General features: G+C 46.9%; 1 protein-coding gene across 6 annotated transcripts in view; it reads right to left on the reverse strand.

Moving 5' to 3' along the window:
* The window catches only part of EEF2K (eukaryotic elongation factor 2 kinase), a 259,662-nt gene that overhangs the window by 12,908 nt on the left and 223,230 nt on the right, over positions 1 to 23,524 (reverse strand). For all 6 annotated transcript variants that reach the window (XM_086940768.1, XM_086940769.1, XM_086940770.1 and 3 more), the window contains 2 exons: positions 19,366 to 19,490; positions 16,121 to 16,299 (listed from right to left, as the gene is read on the reverse strand). In XM_086940768.1, coding sequence (XP_086796894.1) covers positions 16,121 to 16,299; positions 19,366 to 19,490 — 304 coding nt within the window. The remainder of the gene's footprint in view (positions 1 to 16,120; positions 16,300 to 19,365; positions 19,491 to 23,524) is intronic.

The following is a 23,524-nucleotide window of genomic DNA, read 5'->3' on the forward strand; positions in this document are numbered from 1 at the left end:
CCGAAGTGCAGTCTCCCAGCATCTCCACGATCTGCGTGGGGCCCTTCTGCTCGCTGCTCAGCGCGTTGTCTGGTCACTAGCCGCTGGCTTGTGCCCTTCTGTGACGACATCCGAGAATCATCACTGCTGGTCTGGTTGCTCCAGACTGGCCCTTGCTTCCATCCTTGCGAGAAGCACCCCAGACCCTCCTGGTCCACTCAAGACGCCATCTTAGGCCCATCCCGTGGCCCCGAGATTTGCCAAGGCTTGTTGCCCCATCCTGGGCCCAGCGACGCCGACAGCATCATCCTTCGTGGGACAGCTCGCACCTCCACCGTGGTCGCCGACAACGCCTCCTGGTCCGTGAGACTGCAGAGCCTAGCGTCGCCCACTCACCTGGTCGAGGTGACGGCCAACCGGTGCCTTCCTGGTACCCTCTGACTACTGGCTAGTAGTACGAACTTGGTCCCCTCTGCTTTCAGGTTTCATCAATCTCCGATCCAGGCTTGGATCTCTACGAACTATTCATCACTGGTCGCCGGCCAGCAACTCCTTTCTTCCGGCTCCTGGCTCGTCAGCGAAGACCCCGACGCCTGTAAGACTTGTGCAGCCGCAGCCCGCGTGGCTAGGTAACTCGGTATTTCGGTGCCTGCATAGCCTCCTTACTCTAGGGTCCCGAGTCCCTCGCTTCCGACTTGCCTTATCGGGTCCGCCCGAGACCTTAAACTTTCCGTGTCCTCGGACACTTGTTTTAATTGTGCACTTGAAGTATTCTCCTAAGAGATTTGGTTTGTGCTTAGTACCCTGTCCTCATAAAGAGTACAGGGCTGTTGTGATTCTTAATAAATATCCTGTTTATTTTCATAACACTTGTGTGGTGTCCTTTCACTTGGTGTTCGAGGGGTACATGTGTGGTAAACAGCTGGCTTAACGCGCCCTCTCGAGTCTTTAGCCTTAGACTGCTCGTATCCACGCTACTAGGATAGCTGGTCTATAAGGTTGACTTACAACCAAACACCATAAGGGTCGCTGGAACGATACATAGCGGTCGCTAGAATAGCGAACGTTGCATATCGGGCCAACTTCTCACATTGGTGAGCAGCGGTTGGGATTTGAGCTTGCTGTTGTTTTACCACACGTATCCTAAGAATATCTTGTTGAAAGATCGCATAAGTACTGTTAGTACATATAACTAAAGCTTAGAATACTCTGAGTTCTACTGAACCAGCTGTTGTAGCTCCTCAAGGCTTAGCACACCTTGGCTGCAACTCTTAGCAAGGGAACAGTAGGGAAACACATAGTGTAGGTAGGTGCATCACTTACGCCACACTAGAAGCAGTATGTCGGACAAAGGAGGAAACTCTGAGTCTCCCCTTGTGTCAGTTGACCCTCCACAGGTCATCCCTTCAAGATATACTGCGCTTAACTTCCATGAGTTACGACAAGTATGTACCTCTAGGAAGATTAAGCAAGGGGCTAACCCCACCACCTCCTTTCTGATTGGTCTCCTCGAGACTTATGATGCCAGAAAGGCTGAGAAGCTTCTTAGCCATTCTAATCCAGAAGGAGACATGCCTCCCCTCGAGGGAACCCGAGACGATCCTGACCTCATCCACCTCGCAACTGAGAACGAAGATGGGGAGGAAGATGAGGATGAGGATCTCTCTGGGGATGAGGCAGATAAGGGACAGGTAGAAGTCGTCAGACTAAGCAGGTCCAACTTAAGCAAACATGATAGCGGTACTGGGGGACCCCTGGGGCCACTATCAGGTCAGCTTAACATTGGGAATGGACGAGCCAGATCTCTGTCGAGAGGCTCTGGCAGATCCCTTCAAACCAATGGCTCTCACAACTCGTCTCAGAGAGGGATGACATCCCCTCAGAGGAGAGTGTACGAAGCTAAGGAAAGGGCAGCTAATCTAAGGATCGAAAGGGAAGAACTTGCCCTGGCCAAAGAGAGGCTTGCCTTTGCAAGAGAGCAACAGTTAAGTGGGGTAGTCCCCACTGGTGGCAGCAATGTACCTAGCAATAGGGAAAAGAGTTTCGATACGAAACACCTTGGGAAGATAGTGCCCCCCTTTAAACAAGGGGACGACATCCACAAATGGATTACTGCTTTGGAGAGGGCCTGCACTGTGCAGGGCGTTCCCCAGAGTCAGTGGGCAGCTATCTTGTGGCTCTCCTTTGAAGGAAAAGGAAGAGACAAGCTCCTCACCACAAGGGTAGAGGATGCGAACGATTACCAAGTCTTGAAAAATACACTCGTTGAAGGGTTCGGCCTAACCACTGAGCAGTACAGGGTGCTGTTCAGGGATACCCAGAAAACGCAGTCTCAAGATTGGTCTGATTTTGTCGATTGTGCCACTAAGGCTTTTGAGGGCTGGTTACTGGGCAGTAAGGTTACTGATTACAAAGGATTGTATAATTTGATGATGAGAGAACAAATTTTAAACAATTGTCAGAACCAGTTGCTGCATCAGCATCTTGTCGACTCGGATCTGACCTCTCCCCAAGAATTGGGAAAGAAGGCAGACAGATGGGTTCGTACGAGAGTTAAACAGAACCAGGGCCAGAATCAAGGTGGTCAGAAGAAAGCAGACCAGAAGGGTAAAGATTCTAAGGGGGAACAAAATGACCAGAAGTCTTCGACAGGTCCCCAACAACCCAAAGAGGGTGGGGGTCAGGCTCCCCAAAAGAAGAAAGAAGGCCAATCCAAAAGATGGTGCCAGTACTGTAAAAGTAAATCTCACTGGTTTAGTGAGTGCACCAAGAAAGGAGGAGGGCAGACTCCTGACACTGCAGCCCCTAAGGCACCTGTGCCCCCTAGTACAGTCAGCAGTGGTAGTGCGCCTCCCAAGGGTTTAGTAGGGTTAACCCTGGGTTCTGAGGGGCGTGACAACCTAGTTGGCACACTCACTCAGGCTGTCCTTGTCAGTACAGGGGACGTGGACGTGTCCCCTGACGTAAGCCCCAATTCTTTGGGCAAATACCGACAGACGCCTTTCATAAATGGAAAGATGGCTCAGGCCTATAGGGACACTTGTGCCAGCGTCACCATGGTGACGCCTAACTTTGTGGACCCTGGACAGATCATGCCAGGTACAGAATTCCTGGTGACCAATGCAAGCAATGTCACTACCAATCACAGTATGGCAATTGTAGCTTTCTCCTGGGGAGGGGTAACTGGCCAAAAGAAGGTTGTAGTTAGTCCAGACCTCCCAGTGGATTGTTTGTTGGGCAATGATTTGGAGTCGTCACAATGGTCAGAAGTGGAGCACCGGACTCACATGGAAATGTTAGGTTTGCCAACACATGTGTTCGCTGTGACTAGGTCACAGGTCAGGAAATGCCCCACTGAACAGGTGCTGGATCCTGGAACAACGGACCAGACACCTCCCAAGAAAAAGAGCAGTAGGGTTAAGGCTGCGCCTTCCCCCTTGCCCCAGGTCGAGGATCAAGTCTCAGAGGAGGCTGACCTACAGGAATTGCGGGAAACTGAGCCTAGGGAATTCGAACTTGATCAAGTTGAATTCTTGGGTTCAGGGGGACCCTCAAGGGAAGACCTGGGGAAGGACCAGTTAGACTGCCCTTCTCTTGAACCCCTCAGACAGCAGGCTGCTGCTGAGGCTGCTGGGAACGCCACAGGTACCCACAAGGTATACTGGGAAGATGGACTCCTGTACACTGAGTCAAGAGACCCCAAGCCTGGCATGACCAGGAGGCTGGTTGTACCCTTGTCTCAGCGTGGTTTCCTACTTACCTTGGCCCACGAGATTCCCTTAGCAGGTCACTTGGGCCAGACGAAAACGTGGGACAGGCTTGTCTCGCACTTTCACTGGCCACACATGAACGAAGATACCAAGGAGTTTTGCCGCTCCTGTGTCACTTGCCAAGCCAGTGGTAAGTCAGGTGGCACGACAAAGGCCCCCCTTATACCACTGCCTGTGGTGGGGGTACCCTTTGAACGGGTGGGGATCGACATCGTCGGTCCCATGGAACCACCTACAGCATCAGGGCACAAGTTTATACTGGTGGTAGTGGATCATGCCACCAGGTATCCTGAAGCTATTCCCCTTAGGACCACTACAGCACCTGTTGTGGCAAGAGCCCTAGTTGGAGTATTCTCCAGAGTGGGCTTCCCTAAGGAGGTCGTCTCCGACAGAGGTGCAAACTTTATGTCGAGCTACTTAACTGCTATGTGGAAGGAATGTGGTGTCAACTACAAGTTCACTACACCCTATCATCCACAATGCAATGGGCTTGTTGAGAGATTCAACAGGACCCTTAAAGGGATGATTCATGGACTACCTGAAAAGCTTCGGCGTAGATGGGACGTCCTGATCCCCTGCCTCTTGTTCGCCTACAGAGAAGTCCCACAGAAGGGGGTTGGCTACAGCCCTTTTGAACTTTTGTACGGGCATCCTGTAAGAGGACCCCTGTGTTTGGTGAAGGAAGGATGGGAGAGACCTCTCAAAAAGCCTGCAACCAACATAGTGGACTATGTGCTCGGCCTCCGCTCGCGGATGGCTGAGTACATGGAAAAGGCATCTGAAAACCTTAAGGCCAGCCAAGAACTCCAAAAAGCTTGGCATGACCAAAAGGCTGTCTTGACTGTTTACCAGCCCGGACAGAAGGTGTGGGTGTTGGAGCCAGTGGCCCCAGCAGCACTCAAGGACAAATGGTCCGGGCCCTACACCATCCTGGAGAAAAAGGGAGAGGTCACCTACCTGGTCGACCTGGGAACTCCCCGGAGCCCCCACAGGGTGCTTCATGTCAACAGGCTCAAGGCATATGTCGACAGGAAGGACATGAGTTTGCTCATGGCCCTAGATGCGGGACAGGAGGAGGAGAGTGACCCTCTCCCCGACCTGCTCACTCAGAATCCTGACGATGGATCGGTAGATGGTGTTGTCTTTTGTGGCAGCCTCTCCGAACATCAACAGAGAGACTGTAAACAGGTTCTTCAGTCTTTCAGACATATGTTTTCTCTAACACCCAGTCAGACCGATTGGTGTACCCATGAGGTTGACACTGGGGACAGCTTGCCCGTGAAGAGTAAAATCTACCGGCAGCCTGATCACGTTAGAGACTGCATCAAGAGTGAAGTGCAGAAAATGTTGGAGCTGGGAGTCATTGAGCCCTCGGATAGCCCTTGGGCTAGTCCCGTAGTTCTAGTGCCGAAACCTCACACCCAGGGTGGTAAGAGAGAGATGAGGTTTTGCGTAGACTACAGGGGTCTCAATGCAGTCACTAAGACTGACGCCCACCCAATACCAAGGGCAGACGAGCTTATCGATAGATTGGCTTCGGCCAACTACCTAAGTACGTTTGACCTGACAGCTGGGTATTGGCAAATCAGGTTAGCTGAGGACGCCAAGCCTAAAACCGCATTTTCAACCCCTGGTGGGCATTATCAGTTCGTGGTGATGCCCTTTGGTCTGAAAAATGCACCTGCCACCTTCCAACGGTTGGTGAATCAAGTCCTTACTGGGCTGGATGACTTCTGCGCGGCGTATCTTGACGATATCGCTGTCTTTAGCTCCACCTGGGAGGATCACCTGGTCCACCTGCGGAAGACGTTAGAGGCACTGCAAGCCGCAGGTCTCACTATCAAGGCCACCAAGTGCCAGATAGGGCAGACACAGGTTGTATACCTGGGCCACCTTGTAGGTGGAGGCCAGGTTCAGCCACTGGAGAGCAAGATACAGTCAATCAGGGACTGGGCTCCTCCAACCACCCAGACTCAGGTTCGAGCTTTCTTGGGCCTGACTGGATACTACCGGAAGTTTGTCAGGAACTATGGTTCCATCGTGACACCATTAAACGAACTGACAAGCAAGAAAATGCCAAAAAAGGTTCAGTGGACAGCGAGCTGTCAAAAAGCATTCGATGACCTAAAGCAGGCCATGTGCACGGCGCCTATCCTCAAGAGTCCGGACTACTCCAAACCATTCATTGTCCAAACAGATGCTTCTGAGTTGGGTGTGGGAGCTGTTCTTTCTCAACTGAATTTTGATGGTCAAGACCAGCCCATTGCTTTTATAAGTAGAAGGCTGACCCCTAGAGAGAAGAATTGGTCAGCTATTGAGAGGGAGGCCTTTGCTGTGGTTTGGGCCCTGAAGAAGCTGAGGCCATACTTGTTTGGCACTCACTTCAAGATTCAGACCGACCATAAGCCCCTCTTGTGGCTAAATCAGATGAAGGGTGAAAACCCCAAACTGCTAAGGTGGTCCATTTCCCTACAGGGGATGGACTTTACAGTGGAACATAGACCTGGTACTGATCATGGCAATGCCGATGGGCTCTCCAGATATTTCCACTTAGAACAAGAAGACTCACCTGGTCAAGGTTAGCTTATTGTTCCGACGTTTGGGGGGGGGTCATGTAGGAGAGTAGGGTCTGCAATCCTATGATCACCCAGATTTTTTGCTTTTGTTTCACTGGTTTACGACTTTCTCTGGCTGTGGGCCTGCTAATCAGACCCACAGCCTGGCTGTTCTCTTTCTAAATTACGATATGTACCCTAGGTGCATTTACCAATTGGTACTGGGCCACCTTATCAGACCCCGTAACGCAGGGCATAGGTGTACCCAGGGCCGCCAGGAGCTGCAGCATGTATTATGCCACCCCTGGCTGGCCTCTCAAATTTGACACAACTGGCTGCACGACAGCTGGGGCGAAGACGTGTAACCACCCTTCGCTTTAGGTATAGTAGCCCTATATCTAACCATACACTGGACACCCGAGTCCCTATCAGTCACTCCTATGGCAGGCCTTATCAATCCTGAAGGCAGAGTGCGTGGGCTCGTGTGAGTTAGGTTCAGGCCCGAGCCGAGCCCGGCTGCAGCTTGCGGGATCAAGGCCCAATAGCTGTTCCATGATAACGCGTACCATATCGGTAACTCCGGTATCGCGTTATCAAGGCATGTCGAGTAAGGTGTCATACGAATCGGGATGCTGCCCTCTCACCAACCCTGGCGACGAGGTTAGCATTCCGCCCTTCTAGAGGGACACGACATGTACGTAACTGTGAACCCCGGTTAAAGTTAACTAAAGCCTCAGCTCCACAAAATGGATGCTGCCACCACAGACACAAGTCTGACCTCCTGCTGCTGGGAGTCCTTCCAGCGAGGAGCACTTGGACAAAGGGTTTCCTGTCGAGGGCGCTGTTCGCACCGTCCCAGACAGGGTTTGTGTATTCTGGGTAGGTAGGGCTTTGGCGAGAAGGTGACTGCGGAGTGGCACCCCGGTGCTCACTACGCATCTGCCGGTTAGAACCAGTTCCAGGGGCGACAGCCCTGGCCTGGGGAAAGCCCGGCAGGGGAGAGGGGCGTAACTACCCCCCTTCCTGGTCCCACCCTTAGGGCAGGACCTAGTCATGTACCCACCCCTTTCTTTAGGATAAAGACCGGAGCAGGGACCCTTCCAAATTAGATCATCTTTGAATCAAGAATACTTTCTACGAAAGGACTTCAAGACTCTTCTCAAGATTTCTCCCTTGTGACTAAGGAGTAGTCACCCTGCATCAGCGGGCACCAACTAAGAACTCTGCGGTTTGCTGCAAGTCCTTCCTCAAGGATCCGACGGCCCAGCTCGACGAGAACCGGCTTCCCTGGCACCTCTGACCTCTACCCACGTCATCAGCTCAGCTGTGATCTGTGGGTGCGACGAGACCTCGAGGGACCGGCCATCATCAGAACCTGCACGCTCTTAAACCAGCACGACCATCGAAGCAATTCCCTGGTGAGTGCTCTGGGGTCCGAGAAGCCCCGACCCTGAGCCGCTCCAGCACCGAAGTGCAGTCTCCCAGCATCTCCACGATCTGCGTGGGGCCCTTCTGCTCGCTGCTCAGCGCGTTGTCTGGTCACTAGCCGCTGGCTTGTGCCCTTCTGTGACGACATCCGAGAATCATCACTGCTGGTCTGGTTGCTCCAGACTGGCCCTTGCTTCCATCCTTGCGAGAAGCACCCCGGACCCTCCTGGTCCACTCAAGACGCCATCTTAGGCCCATCCCGTGGCCCCGAGATTTGCCAAGGCTTGTTGCCCCATCCTGGGCCCAGCAACGCCGACAGCATCATCCTTCGTGGGACAGCTCGCACCTCCACCGTGGTCGCCGACAACGCCTCCTGGTCCGTGAGACTGCAGAGCCTAGCGTCGCCCACTCACCTGGTCGAGGTGACGGCCAACCGGTGCCTTCCTGGTACCCTCTGACTACTGGCTAGTAGTACGAACTTGGTCCCCTCTGCTTTCAGGTTTCATCAATCTCCGATCCAGGCTTGGATCTCTACGAACTATTCATCACTGGTCGCCGGCCAGCAACTCCTTTCTTCCGGCTCCTGGCTCGTCAGCGAAGACCCCGACGCCTGTAAGACTTGTGCAGCCGCAGCCCGCGTGGCTAGGTAACTCGGTATTTCGGTGCCTGCATAGCCTCCTTACTCTAGGGTCCCGAGTCCCTCGCTTCCGACTTGCCTTATCGGGTCCGCCCGAGACCTTAAACTTTCCTTGTCCTCAGACACTTGTTTTAATTGTGCACTTGAAGTATTCTCCTAAGAGATTTGGTTTGTGCTTAGTACCCTGTCCTCATAAAGAGTACAGGGCTGTTGTGATTCTTAATAAATATCCTGTTTATTTTCATAACACTTGTGTGGTGTCCTTTCACTTGGTGTTCGAGGGGTACATGTGTGGTAAACAGCTGGCTTAACGCGCCCTCTCGAGTCTTTAGCCTTAGACTGCTCGTATCCACGCTACTAGGATAGCTGGTCTATAAGGTTGACTTACAACCAAACACCATAAGGGTCGCTGGAACGATACATAGCGGTCGCTAGAATAGCGAACGTTGCATATCGGGCCAACTTCTCACAGTCACTATGAAGGATCTGTCTCCCCAGGAGACTTTCTTAGTCCTGGGGACCTGCATAAGACCAGCAGTTGAAGATCGAAGGGATCTAGCAGGTTTATAAGGGCAGAGTGCATCTTTCAGAAATGCTGGGCCTTGAGCGTGAATTGCCTTATACGCAATGCATAGAGCTTTGAATTTAGTTCTCTTCTTTACTGGTAGCCAGTGAAGCTTTTCAATTGTGCCAGATATGGAGGTATACTTGGGAGTTGCTGTGATCAATCTGGCCGCAGCATTCTGCACCAATTGCAGCTTTTTTAGGACACCTTCTTGAGCATTAACTAGAAGGGCATTGCAATAATCTATGCGGGCCATGACAAGTGCGCTGATCAGAGTTTTTGCCATACTCATGGGGAGATAGGGTAGGAGTTTTTTTAATCATTCTCATGGTGTAGAATGAGGAGGATACTACCGCATTAACGTGGTGCATGAAAGTGAGTTTGGTATCCAGTATAACTCCAAGATTTCTTGCCTTGGTCACTGGGGAAAAGTTGCAAGCACCACGAGAAAAGCTTCATGATACCAGTAAAGAAGTCATGCATTTTCAGAAATATATGTGACTGCTGTTAAGTCTTGTACATCTTTCTAAAGTTTTCCCCTCCTCTGTGTTCCTCTTTTGAAATCCTCCGCTGATCTCTTACAGCGCATAGAAGTTGCAGCTTTTGCTATGCTTTTAAAGTGGTACCTCTGCACGCCATAAAATCCTGAACAAAACAAACAGAAATGAAGTACTGTGGCTTGCGGAGCTGTGTGAGAGACACGAGCTAAATGTATATCTGCCAGTCTGGGTGGTAAAGGGGTGAACTGGGGTTAAAAGTACTCCTCTCTTGCCAGGACATCAATTCTTCGCCTTCAAACATCACTATAACTTCCCCCTCCAACTTATCTTGTACTTCATCATCGTTTCCACACTGGCTAATAACTATCCCTCTTTTTGCTTCGTTTCGATGCAGCGTCTCTTTAACCTGTCCTCGCTTCGGTCTCTCCTTCCTCTGCACACTGTCTGCTGTCAGTGGGCCCCCTCTCATTCTGCTGCTTCATCCCTTAATTCCTCGATCTGCCCTTCCTCCAGTCACCCTTTTGGCTTATTTTTACTTCCCATGGGTTTGATGGGGCAGCGAACTAATGCAGGTAGGCATTGCAGGGATCTGTTTGACCCCAAGGTCAAAGGCTCGAATCTGTGTGGCCCAACATCGGCCTGCTAATGTCGACAAAATCCACTGTAATTCATCAACTGCACTCGGCTGCACTGCACAGCTGCACACCGTAATGTTGTGTCCAGTGACATGTGATCTTTGTGTTGGTTGGATGCACTTGATGCTTAGGGGCAAAGGATATAGGAGAGGAGCTTAAAGTAAAAAGCTTTTACTGTAACTGCCTAATGGCACCGGCCATTTTATCCTACTATGCGCTGCAATAAGGATTGCTCAGTGTGTCATGATGTATGCAGCGTAAAGCTGTGTTTTACATGCCACATCCTCCAGAAATATCTACTTTCCAGGATCGAAGACTCATTTAACCGCATCGCTGCTGCGGCGATTTTTGCGCTGTGCGGCTTTTTTTTTTAAAGTCGCGTTACATGACGAGCTCAGCTCGTCATCAGCACACGCCACCCGTGGCTGATGACGAGCTGAGCTCGTCATCAGCAGCGAAGGGGTTAAAGGAAAACCAGTGCTGCTCTGAAAGAGTAGACATAAAACAGGAACTGAATTGTTATAAAATGAGCATCCAGGAGACAGGGTGAGTTGAGTTCCCAGGTATGTAAATTCAGTTTCAGTGCCAGTAGCGGTGGGTGACATTTGAAAATGGTGGGGCGCAATGTGATTTGCAAACCGCACCGTGGTGGCTTGTGCAGGGTTAATACACATGCATGTGGAATTCGGTCTATTTTGTAACGAATTCCACATGTTTTGCATGATACTCAGAGTAAAAAACAATAGAAGGCATTTCCGCAACGAGGAAGTACTCCTCCTCGTGGTGGCAGTATAGCCTCGGTGCAGTAAATACTCGGCCCATCTTCCTCGCTTGTGGTCGGGCTCTTAAATTGTAAGCTCGAGAAAGTGGTGGGCATCTCCAGAGTTGCTATGATGGAAAAAAGAGGCGTGTTACCTGAGTCTGCAAGAGTCTTGCAGTTTGTGTTTCAAGAGAATCCATAACATGCTAAACTCTATGGGTCAAATTAGGAGAGCACATAACTTACACTCCTAAGTAAAGCTCTATAAGACTCGTGAAAAGAGACGAAGAATGCCCCTGTCATTGTATAAATAAAACAAGTGTGGAAAGAGGTATTAGGTATGCCAAAAGGGTTTAGTTGGGAGAAAAGTAGTAGATACATGAAATACATATCCCAATGTGTTAAATATCTAACGGAATGCATGCGTTATACATGCAATGCAGAAGTTAAGCTTCAGTAAGGTTACAGAAATACCCTTCTGAAAGAAATCTTTGAGTATAATTTACGTTTTATCTTTGCTGTCAGTAATGCATTTGTCAGACAAGCATAAACGGCCTGGGCACTGAAAGGTTTGCTGCTAAGCAATAAGTCACAACGAACTCAAAGGAATGGGCATAATTTAGGCATTGCTATAGGCAAATAACAATTCTTTTAAGGAACCTGTTTTTCAGTGGGTAGCTATTTTATGATTGTACGTTCCGACTCCCGTCCAACATGGCTAATCAGAAGTCCGCTAATTAAAATGAAACGCTGAAAAGAAACAGTCGAGCGGGTATTGAAATGCGAACCCTCAAATGCAAGGGAGACAAACAAAAAAGCAGCACATCTTGGAAGAACCTGGCAAACGAAGCACTAGCGTGAACACAGCATTTTATCGAAGTCAGTCAGAATGTATTACATTGACAGGCGGGGAACTTTCACGTGGCGTTACCATACTGGGTCTGTATTGATACAACCAATCGGTTAATGTGACCCCATATAACGCGAACCTTACCTGATGGTGTCAGGTCAGGTGCTGTGATAACTGGAAAGCGTGGTCACGACGTATGGGACCGGTCTATCCCCGAGTCCCGACACCTCTCGTCCTCCCTGAGATTCACTCTCTTTCGCCTCGAGGGCCGCGGCTTCCTGTTCCGAGAGAGTGAGAGTGCGCGGCATCCAATGATGGATGCCGCGAGGCTGACCAGCCAATCCTGGAGCTGTATGCAGCGCCAAGATTGGCTAGGGGGTCATTTTGCTGCTCGCCCTGTCGCCCTTTGGAACCCCGGGCTGTGGCAGGCGAGCAAGCACCCCTGGGTCCTGCTGGGAACTTACAGTGCGCATGCTTGTGAAAGTTGAAAACTTTCCCAAGCATGCGCACTGTAAGTTACCCAGCGGCGGTCTGCTGCAGCCTGAGTGTGTGGATTGTCACTCAGGCTGCAGCAGGCCACGCCCCCTTCGCAATTCACGCGGCTGATTCCTGATTGCTAGTTTACTTTTACTTTACACAATTATGTTAGATCCGGCTGCCGCGATGCGGGTCCATTGTGGCTGGTGGGGCTACGCCCCTACGCCCCAATGGACGCACCGCTGCTGTTCAGTGCAGGTTGGCTCCGGAGGCGGTCTCAGTACAGGGTTCAACCTGCTCCATTTGCCCATTTTTCTTCCCCCCCTTATGACAATTGGGCACGCACGCTGTGTTTGCCGGCCACAGGTCACTTGACCCATACTTTTACACCTCACCACTTTCAGGTGTCATAAGCCACCCCTATACAAATGTAAACGTTTGTGGTTGTTTATCTACTGCTACTGGTGCACCTACACAACCACACCTTCAGACCATTCTTACAGAGGTTTCACAATAGTAAATCTGCTTTGCATGTGGAAACCTTTCAGTTAATTGTTTTGTAAGGCTTTGTGACAATACACACACAACTGTCCCATTCACCCCAGAATATACACAGATCATCATGGTCCTTTTGTTTACATTGATGGAACAAATAATTAAAGCAAAAATTGTTGAGCAATTAGTAAATTTACTGCTGCAGAATAGTGTCCCAGGTTGTTAGAAAAAGACTACAGGCTCCATCTTTGCTGACGGTTGTGTGGCAGAACTCTTTAAACATCCTGCGTCCACAGCACAACACTTCACAATCATTTGGGGTATCCACTATTTTTTTGTATTTTATTTTTTGTATTGCAGTTACCTAAAACCATCTGCAATATAACTTACATGCAATTTTAAAAGCAAATTAGAACAATTGTTTAAAAAGAGACATTCTTATAAAAAACAATGTGTTTACATACAACCGTATAAATACAGAGTAAGAAGATATATTATATACATTTATAAATCGAAAAGTCGTTGTCAGTTCAGCCTTGTTGGAGAATACTTATTTAACAGACCAAGTTGCCTTTTATTTTGCCTGGCCCCTCTTCTTCCATAAGCCTAAGACGCAACTCGGCCATGTATCTCCCAAATCTGGCCAAGTCCTGTAATGTAGTGCAGGAAAAGAGAACCGAAGTTGCTTCGTTCACTATCCGTACCCCGTTGCGCAGCCATATTTGTTTTACGAGGTTCTTACGGGACTGCAACATACCGGGACAACAACAAATCAAATGTAGCAAAGATTCAAATTTAAAGTCTGCATCTGATTTTATGTTTTAAAGATCTCCACCCGGGATATAATTCTTTAATGGGGAGGGGCACAAGTCTGGCCCATACAATGTTTTTTAGTGCTTTCCTTCCCAGAGCTTGCTTGAGATATGGCTGGATTTTACTCCCGGCAAACAATTTGATCAGCCAAGTTGAGCCTCTTCCTGTTGCATAGTCTGCTAGATCGCTTCGATGCGACAGTTGATAACATTGTTTATGAATTGAATTTTTGATGGCCAGGTAGTTTACCGTCCCCTGATCCCAATTTTCCATTGCTAATCCCAGCGGTTCCATTGCTTCCTCTGTGGAACGATGCCACGGGTTAATTGACCCCCCCGTAAATTGGCTTCACCATGCTCTTTAGGCTTCCGGCTGGAGCTGTTAGGACTTGGTAGTAGTATTTCACGTGCATTCCCAAACATTCTTTACTTTGTTGCTTCAGACCAAATTCTAAACGAATTAGGCTGTTGCGTGTATATTTAGGCAGTTTGAAAATGCGTTTGTAGGCCTGGCATTGTGCTTTGTCTAACATTGATTCCATTTTATCCGGGAATGCCTGCTGTGCATAACCTGCAATTGCCCTGATTTTTGCTTGTATTACTTTCCTGATCGGAACAGTTGTCAGGCTTTGCATTATCTCATTTAGTTTGAATAGGGTATAAATTGTTGACTGTGCTTTAGCCTTTATTTTATGCAGATGTATTGTTGCTTTACTGGTGTCACTTAGCCAGCACCCTAGGTAGTTATAGGATTTTGCTGTGACGATGATTTCTTTGCCCACATGCCATTTCAATAGAGCCTTTTTTGGGTAGTGTCCAAAAATAACTACTTTAGTTTTTTGAGCATTTATTATAAGTTCATTTCTTTCATTGTAGTTATTGAGGGCATCTAGGCCCCTTTGTAGCCCGATTTTTGTGTGATCCATTACCACTAAGTCATTTGCATACTGTAATATCTGCAATTTGTTGGTTTCAATTTTCGGTGTTACAAGACTGGCATTTTGAAGCTTCTTCCCCAAGTCAGCCGTGTATAAATTAAACAATGTGGGGGCAAGGACACATCCCTGTTTTAGGCCACGGTTTGTCCAACCCTGCTTCGTTGTAATATTATCTGATAGCTTCACTTTGATCCAGGTGTTGCTGTACAATGAAATAATGGCAGTAAGAAGACCTACTGGGATATGCCAGTTGCGCAACTTATTCCAAAGCTTGTGTCGAGGCACTCCATCAAAGGCAGCTGAGTAGTCGACGAAGCATGCAAAGATTGGCTTATTATTTTTGCCATTTGCTTGCTGGTTCAGATACGACATGGTAACGATATTATCGATTGTGGTGCAGCCTTTACGGAATCCGGTCTGATAGGGGGAGAGGATTTTGTTCTCTTTGATCCAACTATTTAATTCATTCAATAAGGTGCTGGCATAGGCTTTTCCTTCGACATCCAAAAGGGCGATTAATCTATAATTTTTTGGGTCTGTATTATCCACTAAATTAGAGCAACTTTCGTACTTACAGATCCTCTATAATAACAAATGTTCTACTGGAGGCTCCTGTTTGCGCTTAGACCATAGACATGCCATGTTTCTTTCTGCTTCATCCAATTGATGAAAGACCTTGAGCCGCACATACCAAACATCATTGCAATACACATACAACTAGACATAAACACCAGTGGCGGCTCCTCCGCTATGGCGGAGGAGCATCGCCCTACTGCTTTCAAGCAGTGCAAGAAGAGGAAACATAACATGAAAATAACTTCCAATTATTATTATTTTATGTTTCCTTTGTTGGGTGGGAGGGTGGGCAGGTAGGCTCTGCTCATGGAGCAGGGCAAGGGCGGTGTGGTTTGCCCACTCAAGTGAACAATGACTGTTTGGTCGTCACTTTCGTGCCGCCCAAACCGGTCATGAGCACTTGTCCTTTCTCCATGCAGGCAGCATTACAGCTTGCATGGAGAACATGCCCACCCCTACAGCCCCTGAGTACTGTGTCATGGCGCTCAGACCAATCACAATGCTCCATTGGAGCGTTGTGTTTGGCTTAGGAGTGGGAGCCTGACTTCCTGTTTCCTGTTTGTGGAAGCAGACTCAAGAGAGAAGGAGCTTAGATGTGGGACCTGACCTGAAGGTACGTTTTTTAAAATTTCCAACCCTTCACCCAACCCCGCACGACACCCCGCGACACCCTTTCCTAAGGCCCTCATCACGACTCCCGCACCCGCGAGCCATACCGGCCGCCCCTGATAAACGCAAAAGCTTCACACTACTAATGATCCAACTGATACAATCACACAACAAACTCCCGTCTGTGAGGGGGATCTCCAAGTCTGGGTTGTGCAGGTATTCAAACTCCAAAGGTGCTGCTAGGCCACACAAATGGCAAAACAGTACTAGACAAATCTCTGTAACAAAACGTTATGTTTGATATTGGTTATCAGGTCCATTCAGAAGCCAGATAAGCGCACCAAATGTTAATATTGATATTACAATCATCCTTCTTCCCATTATATTCTCTACAACTTTAGATGTATCTGTGGGGCCTTGTTGTCGCTTTAACCTTTTGCCAAATGTAGAGAAGCATATAGAATTGCTCATGGTTAAAATATACCAATTTTGATTTGAAGAGGAAATCAGGGGTGTAAGAAATGCACACTTTACCTGATCTCTGGGGGTCCTTTTCTAGATTGAAGCCTCCAGCCATTAACATCTCTGCTTCACGAGACAACAGGAGGTACTTAGGTTCGTCCTGAGTGCCATCATATTCTCCCCCTTCGTCGTAATCCGTCATATTGAGGGCAGAGTCGTACCAATAAATGGCCTCCTTCCAGTCCTGTACTCTGAAATAGATTTACACCAAACTCTTACAGCAGGAATTCTTAGAGTAAAAGCTGCCAATGTTCTTCAGTTCAGTTCAAGTTATGAAATTGTTAAATTAGCTTCTACCTGAGTAAACGTTTTTTAGGTTAAACGTAGAAAGCGCAGGAACAATCAGTAATCATTTTCTCTTCAAAGACCCTGCAAAAATGCCTGACTTTTGTTACTATATTGCCATGTCTATGTTCTCAAGTTTATTCCCACACAAGTGAATGAGGGTTTTAGAAAGCAGAGTAGAGAAAACTGCTAAAAGCAAGCTTGGTAAGGTGAACTGCAGATCATCTCTTGCATGCAGCTCTAGACGTGTACTTTCAATGGCGTGGTACCGGTTTTATCTTAATAAGTTCCTGCTGCTAGGCAGTACATAAAAGTATTTATAAATCCCTCTTCTATCCTAAAGGCTAAATTAGATGCTTTTTGAAATAAAATACTGATAGATCACACTTGCAGATATGGCACTGCATAAATCTATAAGCACCAAAAACAATGTTTCGCCAAGGACTTATCTGAGGAAGAATTAACATTTTAAATGCAGATCAATCACTAGAAATAGTAAACAACAAAAAATTAACATGCATTCAGTACAGCAGTTCAATTACTGTAAGCTCTTAATGCCAAAAGGGAGAGTTAACCTAAATTAATCTAGGCATATATTTAATGAGACAAAAATTGCAAAGGGTATAGAGAGATAATCAGGCGAACAAAAAACATGCTTGTAGTTCCAAGTGATCACACTAACAAGAAAAGGACTAGGTGCATGTATACAGAAGGAAACAACAGACTGCTGCAGTCAACTACAAGAGACTGGATCAATTGGTCAAAGGTGATTCACAGCTATGTACACTAATGAGCCCAAAAGACCCTAGTCTATTTGCTGCAGTGTGGATAACGTTTTGCCCTTAGTAATTGCTTTCAAGGTCATCAGGAAGATAACAATGTTGGAAACACTACTTGGTGCACTAACCTCTCGAGAAAAGCCAAAAAAGGTAGGTTCAATTCCAGCGTACTAAGAGACTTAGGTTAGAGACAAGTACTCATGGCGGTTGGCGGGCAATGTTTCGAGGTGTTCAAAACGGTTCAGAATGCTATATGTAGCTTCTTGGGGCTGAATACACGTCCGCAAAGAAGGGGAGATGCGTCTTCCAGAGCAGTGGCATATGCCACATAGGGACAGCAGTACAACCATTAACAGCCTGTATGTTGGATAATGAATTCTATATCAATTACATGTTTAAAAATTAATCTATACCAATAACTAATGAAGTGACATTTTTCAGATGTGAACAGTGCCTTTCTCGTACCATCCTGGGATTCTTTTTTAACTGCAACTCAGGATGTCGCCAGGCCCTGTGTACTTGGTCTCATTCACTGTCAGGCAGGCTCCATCCAGGTCCTTTCACTGAGACCCACTGATTTTTCTCTCCAACCTCACTCTATACATATACAACAATTCAAATATTGATGGCTTTTCTGTCTGGATCTTTGCGGAGGACATTTTGCCTTGAAGATCTAGCAGATGCCAACTAACACCATCAAACCAAGACATCTGAGGAACTGATTGTTCCTGAGTGAAAGACTTCAAATACGTTTTTCCTCCTAAATTCTCTGCAAACACAGGAAGGTCTGAGGAGGAAGCCACATTCTCAAGGATAACAAAACCTTTCTGTATCCATATGTTCCATAAATGTTGCTCTACTGTCATAGATCTGATAGAGTTCTGACAGCTGCCACAGGACATGGGGAATGGGTTCTAACTCCCTACCCCTGTGTCCTCTATCAGCTGTTTCCTTATTTTTAGCATTTCCTCTGCACTAATGTTCAACTGTTTCTCTTTCCCCAATTTCCATCCCAATCTTTTATTACTTATTTCTCGCACTGCTTATTGTCTCTATCTGTTTTACATTTTCCACTGCTCCTTGTTCCTTCATTCCCCTTTGCCTGTGTATTCCTCTTGTTATTCATTTTTCCGCTACTACTTTTTCATTAAAAAAAATGCATGTTCATTGGCAAGACACTTGGTATGATAGCACAAATAATTTGCCAAATTCAAACAAAAGAGACAAAAGAAAACGCAGGCAATGACTGTACGCTGCCTTTAATGTCGGTTCACCCTATACAAGCAAGTGTCATACTAAGATTGTAGATTACCTGCCAAAGAGAATCAACATACCTGGAGGCAATACTTGTGTGAGACAAGATTATACTCTGTATTGTATGCAGCACTTGCCTGAAACAAATGTACCCGTGTGAACCAGGGATGTAACCTGTATCATTTATGGATATAGCTGACCACAGCATCACACACATTGCCCTCACAGAACTCCAAGGACAACGTGATATTCCAGTGGTATATCCTACTACTTCAACACAACTATCATTCCAATCAACAAGAGAACACGCTGGATAGTCCTTTTTGCACCATACACAAGACAGAAATAGGGTCATAAGGTTACTAAAGTAATACTCTTAAACAGTACCATCCACAACATGCACAATGCTCACTGACGCCACACAAAATATTAGTATGTAGCACCGTGATGTGAACAACAAACCTCAGCATCTTAGCCATACATCACATTCCTCACACACACTTAACCACAATTATAAGCAGAAGACATCAAAGACTCCCCTTGCACCGCACCCTCATCTGTAAAGTACAGCACCAAAGATATATAGTTTGGCCGCTTAACAACACAACCCGGTGGGAAACACGCAACCATTCACCCAGAAGAAGTCCCAGAAATCTTATGGCCTACTACGTCCCACTAAAACAATAAGACCAAAAACAAAACCAGCTGGACCTACCATCAAGCATGATAAAGAATATAGAAATCGGAGTCAAAGATACCCGGCCAGTGAATGTGAAAGCCTAGAAACATGCTGAATGATACCATTCCAAAGTATGACTTATAGTAGAACTGCACTATGAAATACACACAATGTGCATCATCTGTCTGAACCAAGGATATAACCAGTATCAAATGCAATACTTGTCTGAACCAAGGTTACAACCTTATGATATACAGTACCTGTCTGCGCCAAGGTAATACCCTGTATCATAGGCTCGCGCTACATGAATCATGGAGGGCCGGTCCCCTGCTTCAGCAGCCATCAGTAGATAACTGAACCCTTTGATGCCATTTTCTTTAGTATCCTGTGTAAACAGAAGCAGACATTTCAGAGAGATTTGATTCGTCTTAAATATAATGCAGATACAAAGACATGGACAGGGCTATGTTGTAGTCTAGTATAATAATCAGTTTTTATATCAGGGACAGCATGCCCGTTCTTATATACTGATGCAATATTTACTGGTTGCTCCATCTCCCCTCCATGGAGACTGCTGTGTGTTATCTCTGAAGAATAAGCTCTATGTTTTAAGGAGATGAAGATAGAAGGAAAACAACATGCAGTTATATCTGTCCAAGGGTACTCCATGTCTTAGGGGTAGCTATAAAAGGAAACCTATAACAGGTCCAAGCCTTCTTGGTGGATGGAAACTAGTACCAGAGAGCTAATGCCAGTAAGTGCCGAAATAACAACATTCAGAGTTGGTAACTGACAATTAAATTGGCTTGGGCCCAAACTGCTACAAAAAGTATTGACAATCATGCTACAAAAAAGTAGTGACAATCAGTTTTAGCAAAAACCCCTATACCTAAAACATTTTTTTGCACCCAGGTAAAGTCAAAGGTGGCATTATAAAGCGCCAAGAGTCTTGGGGCGTTCAGTTTAATGGTTATGAGGGATTCAAAGCTTGATGTTCAGAAATTAAACGATGAGTACTTGAGGAGCAGTTGCACTAGTTTGGTGACAAGAATCATAATAATACAACATACATGTGGCAGTCATGTGGGACTCAATAAAATCCAAAAAGGGAGATCGAATTGCAATAAACAATAATCATACCTCCGCTGCCAGCACCTCACAGCCAGAATGTGGGAGCTGTACTCTGCATAGACTGTGGGTTTTAAATTTGGAGTATCCAACTCTGGGGATCGACACTCAGGCTTTTAAAGCCTAGCTCGGTGATGACCAGAATAGTAAAAAAACGCTTTCTTATGTGGTAGTGTGGGAGAGCAGTTAGGCATATCAGAGGGCAGTGTAAAGAATGTATTGTACACACAAAGGCAGTAAGTGAAACACACTCAAAGAAATCCAAACCCAATTTCTAAAAATGAGCACATTCTTTTATATGAATTTAGTTACCAAAATCATCGGAATCAGGTAAGTACTATTCACGTTTTTCATTATTATGTATTTCAAACGTTGACTGTAGTAAAGTAGCCCTTTTGACATGGTCACCCCCACCTTTTGCCTGGTAACTGATGTGATTTCGACTTGAAGTGCACTGGGTTCCTGCTAACCAGGCCCCCAGCGCCAGGGTTCTTTCCCAAAACTATAAAATTGTGTCCCCCAATTAGCAAAACCTTTAGCCCCCTTTGTAAGTCCCTAATAAATTCTACCCCTGGTACCTAGGGCCTGAGGTATTAAAGAGGGTCCCTAAGGCCAGCAGCACGAATTGTGCCATCCAAAGGAACCCCTCGCCAAGCACATGCAGGGCTATTATCGCAGGCTGCGAATCTCGGTTCAGACAAAAGTGAAAATATTGCATGTCACACATCCCTGTGTGCCGTGTCCCCTAACACAGAAGCAAACAAGCATTTGAAATGCAATAGGTCTCGCATAAAGTTTGAGCTGTTGACATTGCAAATAACAATGCCTTTTATTTGTGTTTTCGTTTTTAAAACATAAATAAAAGGCATTGGCATTTACAATTCGAATAGCTTAAACTCACGTAAATGCGAGACCTATTGCATTGCAAATGCTTGTTTGTATACTGTGTGCACTAGAAACTGAAAATAATGACTGTCACATGCACAGTGCTTTCAGTCATTTAGCTGGGACCTCGAAGCACTTTAAATGGTCACCACTATTCTACCAGTGCCCCAACCAGGATTCAGTTGGGCGACTGTCTAGTGACACACACACAGTTTATTTTTCATTTAAGGTATGTGCGCTATATCTTATCTGTAGTTACCTGAAGGTGAAGAGGAACAAAATAGTTGCAGAACACTTTGGTTTTAGGTTTTTTTAAGCCATGTCACCAACATTGTTCTCAAGATCAGATTTCAGGTCGTTTTTTCTATGCGCCTCAACCTGTGGAGGACCTAGGAAATACCTAGTACAAGGGGAGCCCCCATCAGCAGCGCAGCCCAGCACACATCCGGGTAGGGTTATTGGAAGGGGGGGATGGGTGAATGGCGACTGCCACGATCGAGGAATTACAGAAACAGCAAAGTTCCGAGGCTTGCTCACCCAATTAAAAAAAAAAACGCCATGTCTCTCAAAATTATACATGATAGGGCCATTCAAGAGGATAACATTGTAAAGATGTGGCGAAGAGGACATTTAGCAGCAGTCAAGATGTGCCTAAGAGCATACAGGGTGGAAGCGAAGAGGAGGCTATGGGGCAGTGAACCGGACATGGGGAGGTTTGGGGGGTGAGGGGAGAGTAGAGCTTGGCGAGCCCATAAAAGCTCGAGTCAGATGCCATGCTCTGGCTCTGCGCAGGGTACTCTTGGAGACTCGAGCCCAAACGAGCCAAGCTTACGTGCGGCTTCTGCCACCGACACTAATCGCAGGCACCAAGAATTAAAGACAAGGCCTATCACGTAAGCAGACAGAGAGAAACAAACGTCTATGTAGTGGTTGGATCCAACTAAGTAAAACCAGAACATTTCGGATCAAGCCATTTGCTCCGCTTAATCAAATTGTGGGATTCTAGTAGGTGAGTTATTTCTCGGAGCTTCCTTTTTCTTTACTAACACATATGGGAGAAGCTTCAGATACATGCGTTCAAGAATATGTGTTCTGTGCCAAAGCCTCTGGCACTGAAGATAAACTATAATGCTGCACCATGTATAACAAGAATCTAGGTCACATAAAGGATGCGTTGAATAACAATGGTACTCTTTTTATTGACCTCAGAAGGAAGAAAGGCTGAGAAGACCCGCCAGGATTTGAACTCCTGGCCATGAGATCGAACCCAGCGGGTGCATTAGTCCACTTAGCCACCAGACCCGCATCTACCTGACTGACTGACTGACTGACTGACTGACTGACTGACTGACTGACTGACTGACTGACTGACCTCATAAAGTGCTCTTATGCCAAGGCGTCTTGGCGCTGGGTAGCAAAATCGAGGAGCATCTCAGTTCACTCTTGGTATTTCTGGGATGGGGGTATGATTTTTTTTAAACTATTACTTTGTAATGAATACCTTCAATGCAGCGAGGGATATAACTTGATGTGAAAACAATATTAGTGCTTAATTTGTATAAAGATGAGCGCAGCCCACAATACTGCTGAGAAGCCGTGGCTCGCTGATTAAATATCCACCTGCCGAAAGTAAGGATTCGTTTTCGGTGCCTCTTTAGTCCACTATTAGCACTCCCTGCCCCCTTAGTTCACTATTCCTGGTTCTGACTGTCTCCCTTTTGACGTTGTTTCCACATTTATCTCCCCCACCTCCGTTCTCCTTTGGTATGCACCCCCCTCCCCACGCCCCCCCTGTTCGGCATAAATATGAGATGAGGAAAAATAAGTGGCGGTCACAAAATGACGGTGAGCCCCATCTGCAACCACCAGCTCAAATGAAGCACTGACCACATGTCAATGCAATCCACTTAAAAAATGAAGAGGCCATCATATACAACATGATATGTGTTGCATGTTTTACAGAACCAAATATTTTTCAAGGCTCGACTCATGCACAGCATTTTAGAGCGAAGCCAGGCCATTGGCTCGGTTCTCCCTGTTCATTTTCTTGGGAGCTCGCCCACCTCGTGTGAAAGTAAAGCGGTGTGGTAGAGCTCACAGGGCGGGAGTAAAGTGCCAGTGAAGATTCGCTGGGGTGAATACTTCCTCAAAGCCGGAGGCAGCTGCAAGGATATAGCGCGAGCAAGCCCTCTGCCCAGAGGCTGGCAGAGGAGTTTAAGTTACAGCTTATTATGAGAGTGTGCGTTAAACTAAAATACAAAAGTGGGACATTTGGAAAGTGAAAATGCAAATAGCACGATCGAAAGAAATATCTATACAGGAGAAACTACTCCAACGTGGTGCAGGCAGCTTCAGACCTCGGGGAATGCACCACTGCAAGTTTGTAAGTGTGGGATCCTAAGTGCT

This window comes from Lissotriton vulgaris, chromosome 10, assembly GCF_964263255.1.
Source record: "Lissotriton vulgaris chromosome 10, aLisVul1.2, whole genome shotgun sequence".
Lineage (NCBI taxonomy): Eukaryota > Metazoa > Chordata > Amphibia > Caudata > Salamandridae > Lissotriton > Lissotriton vulgaris.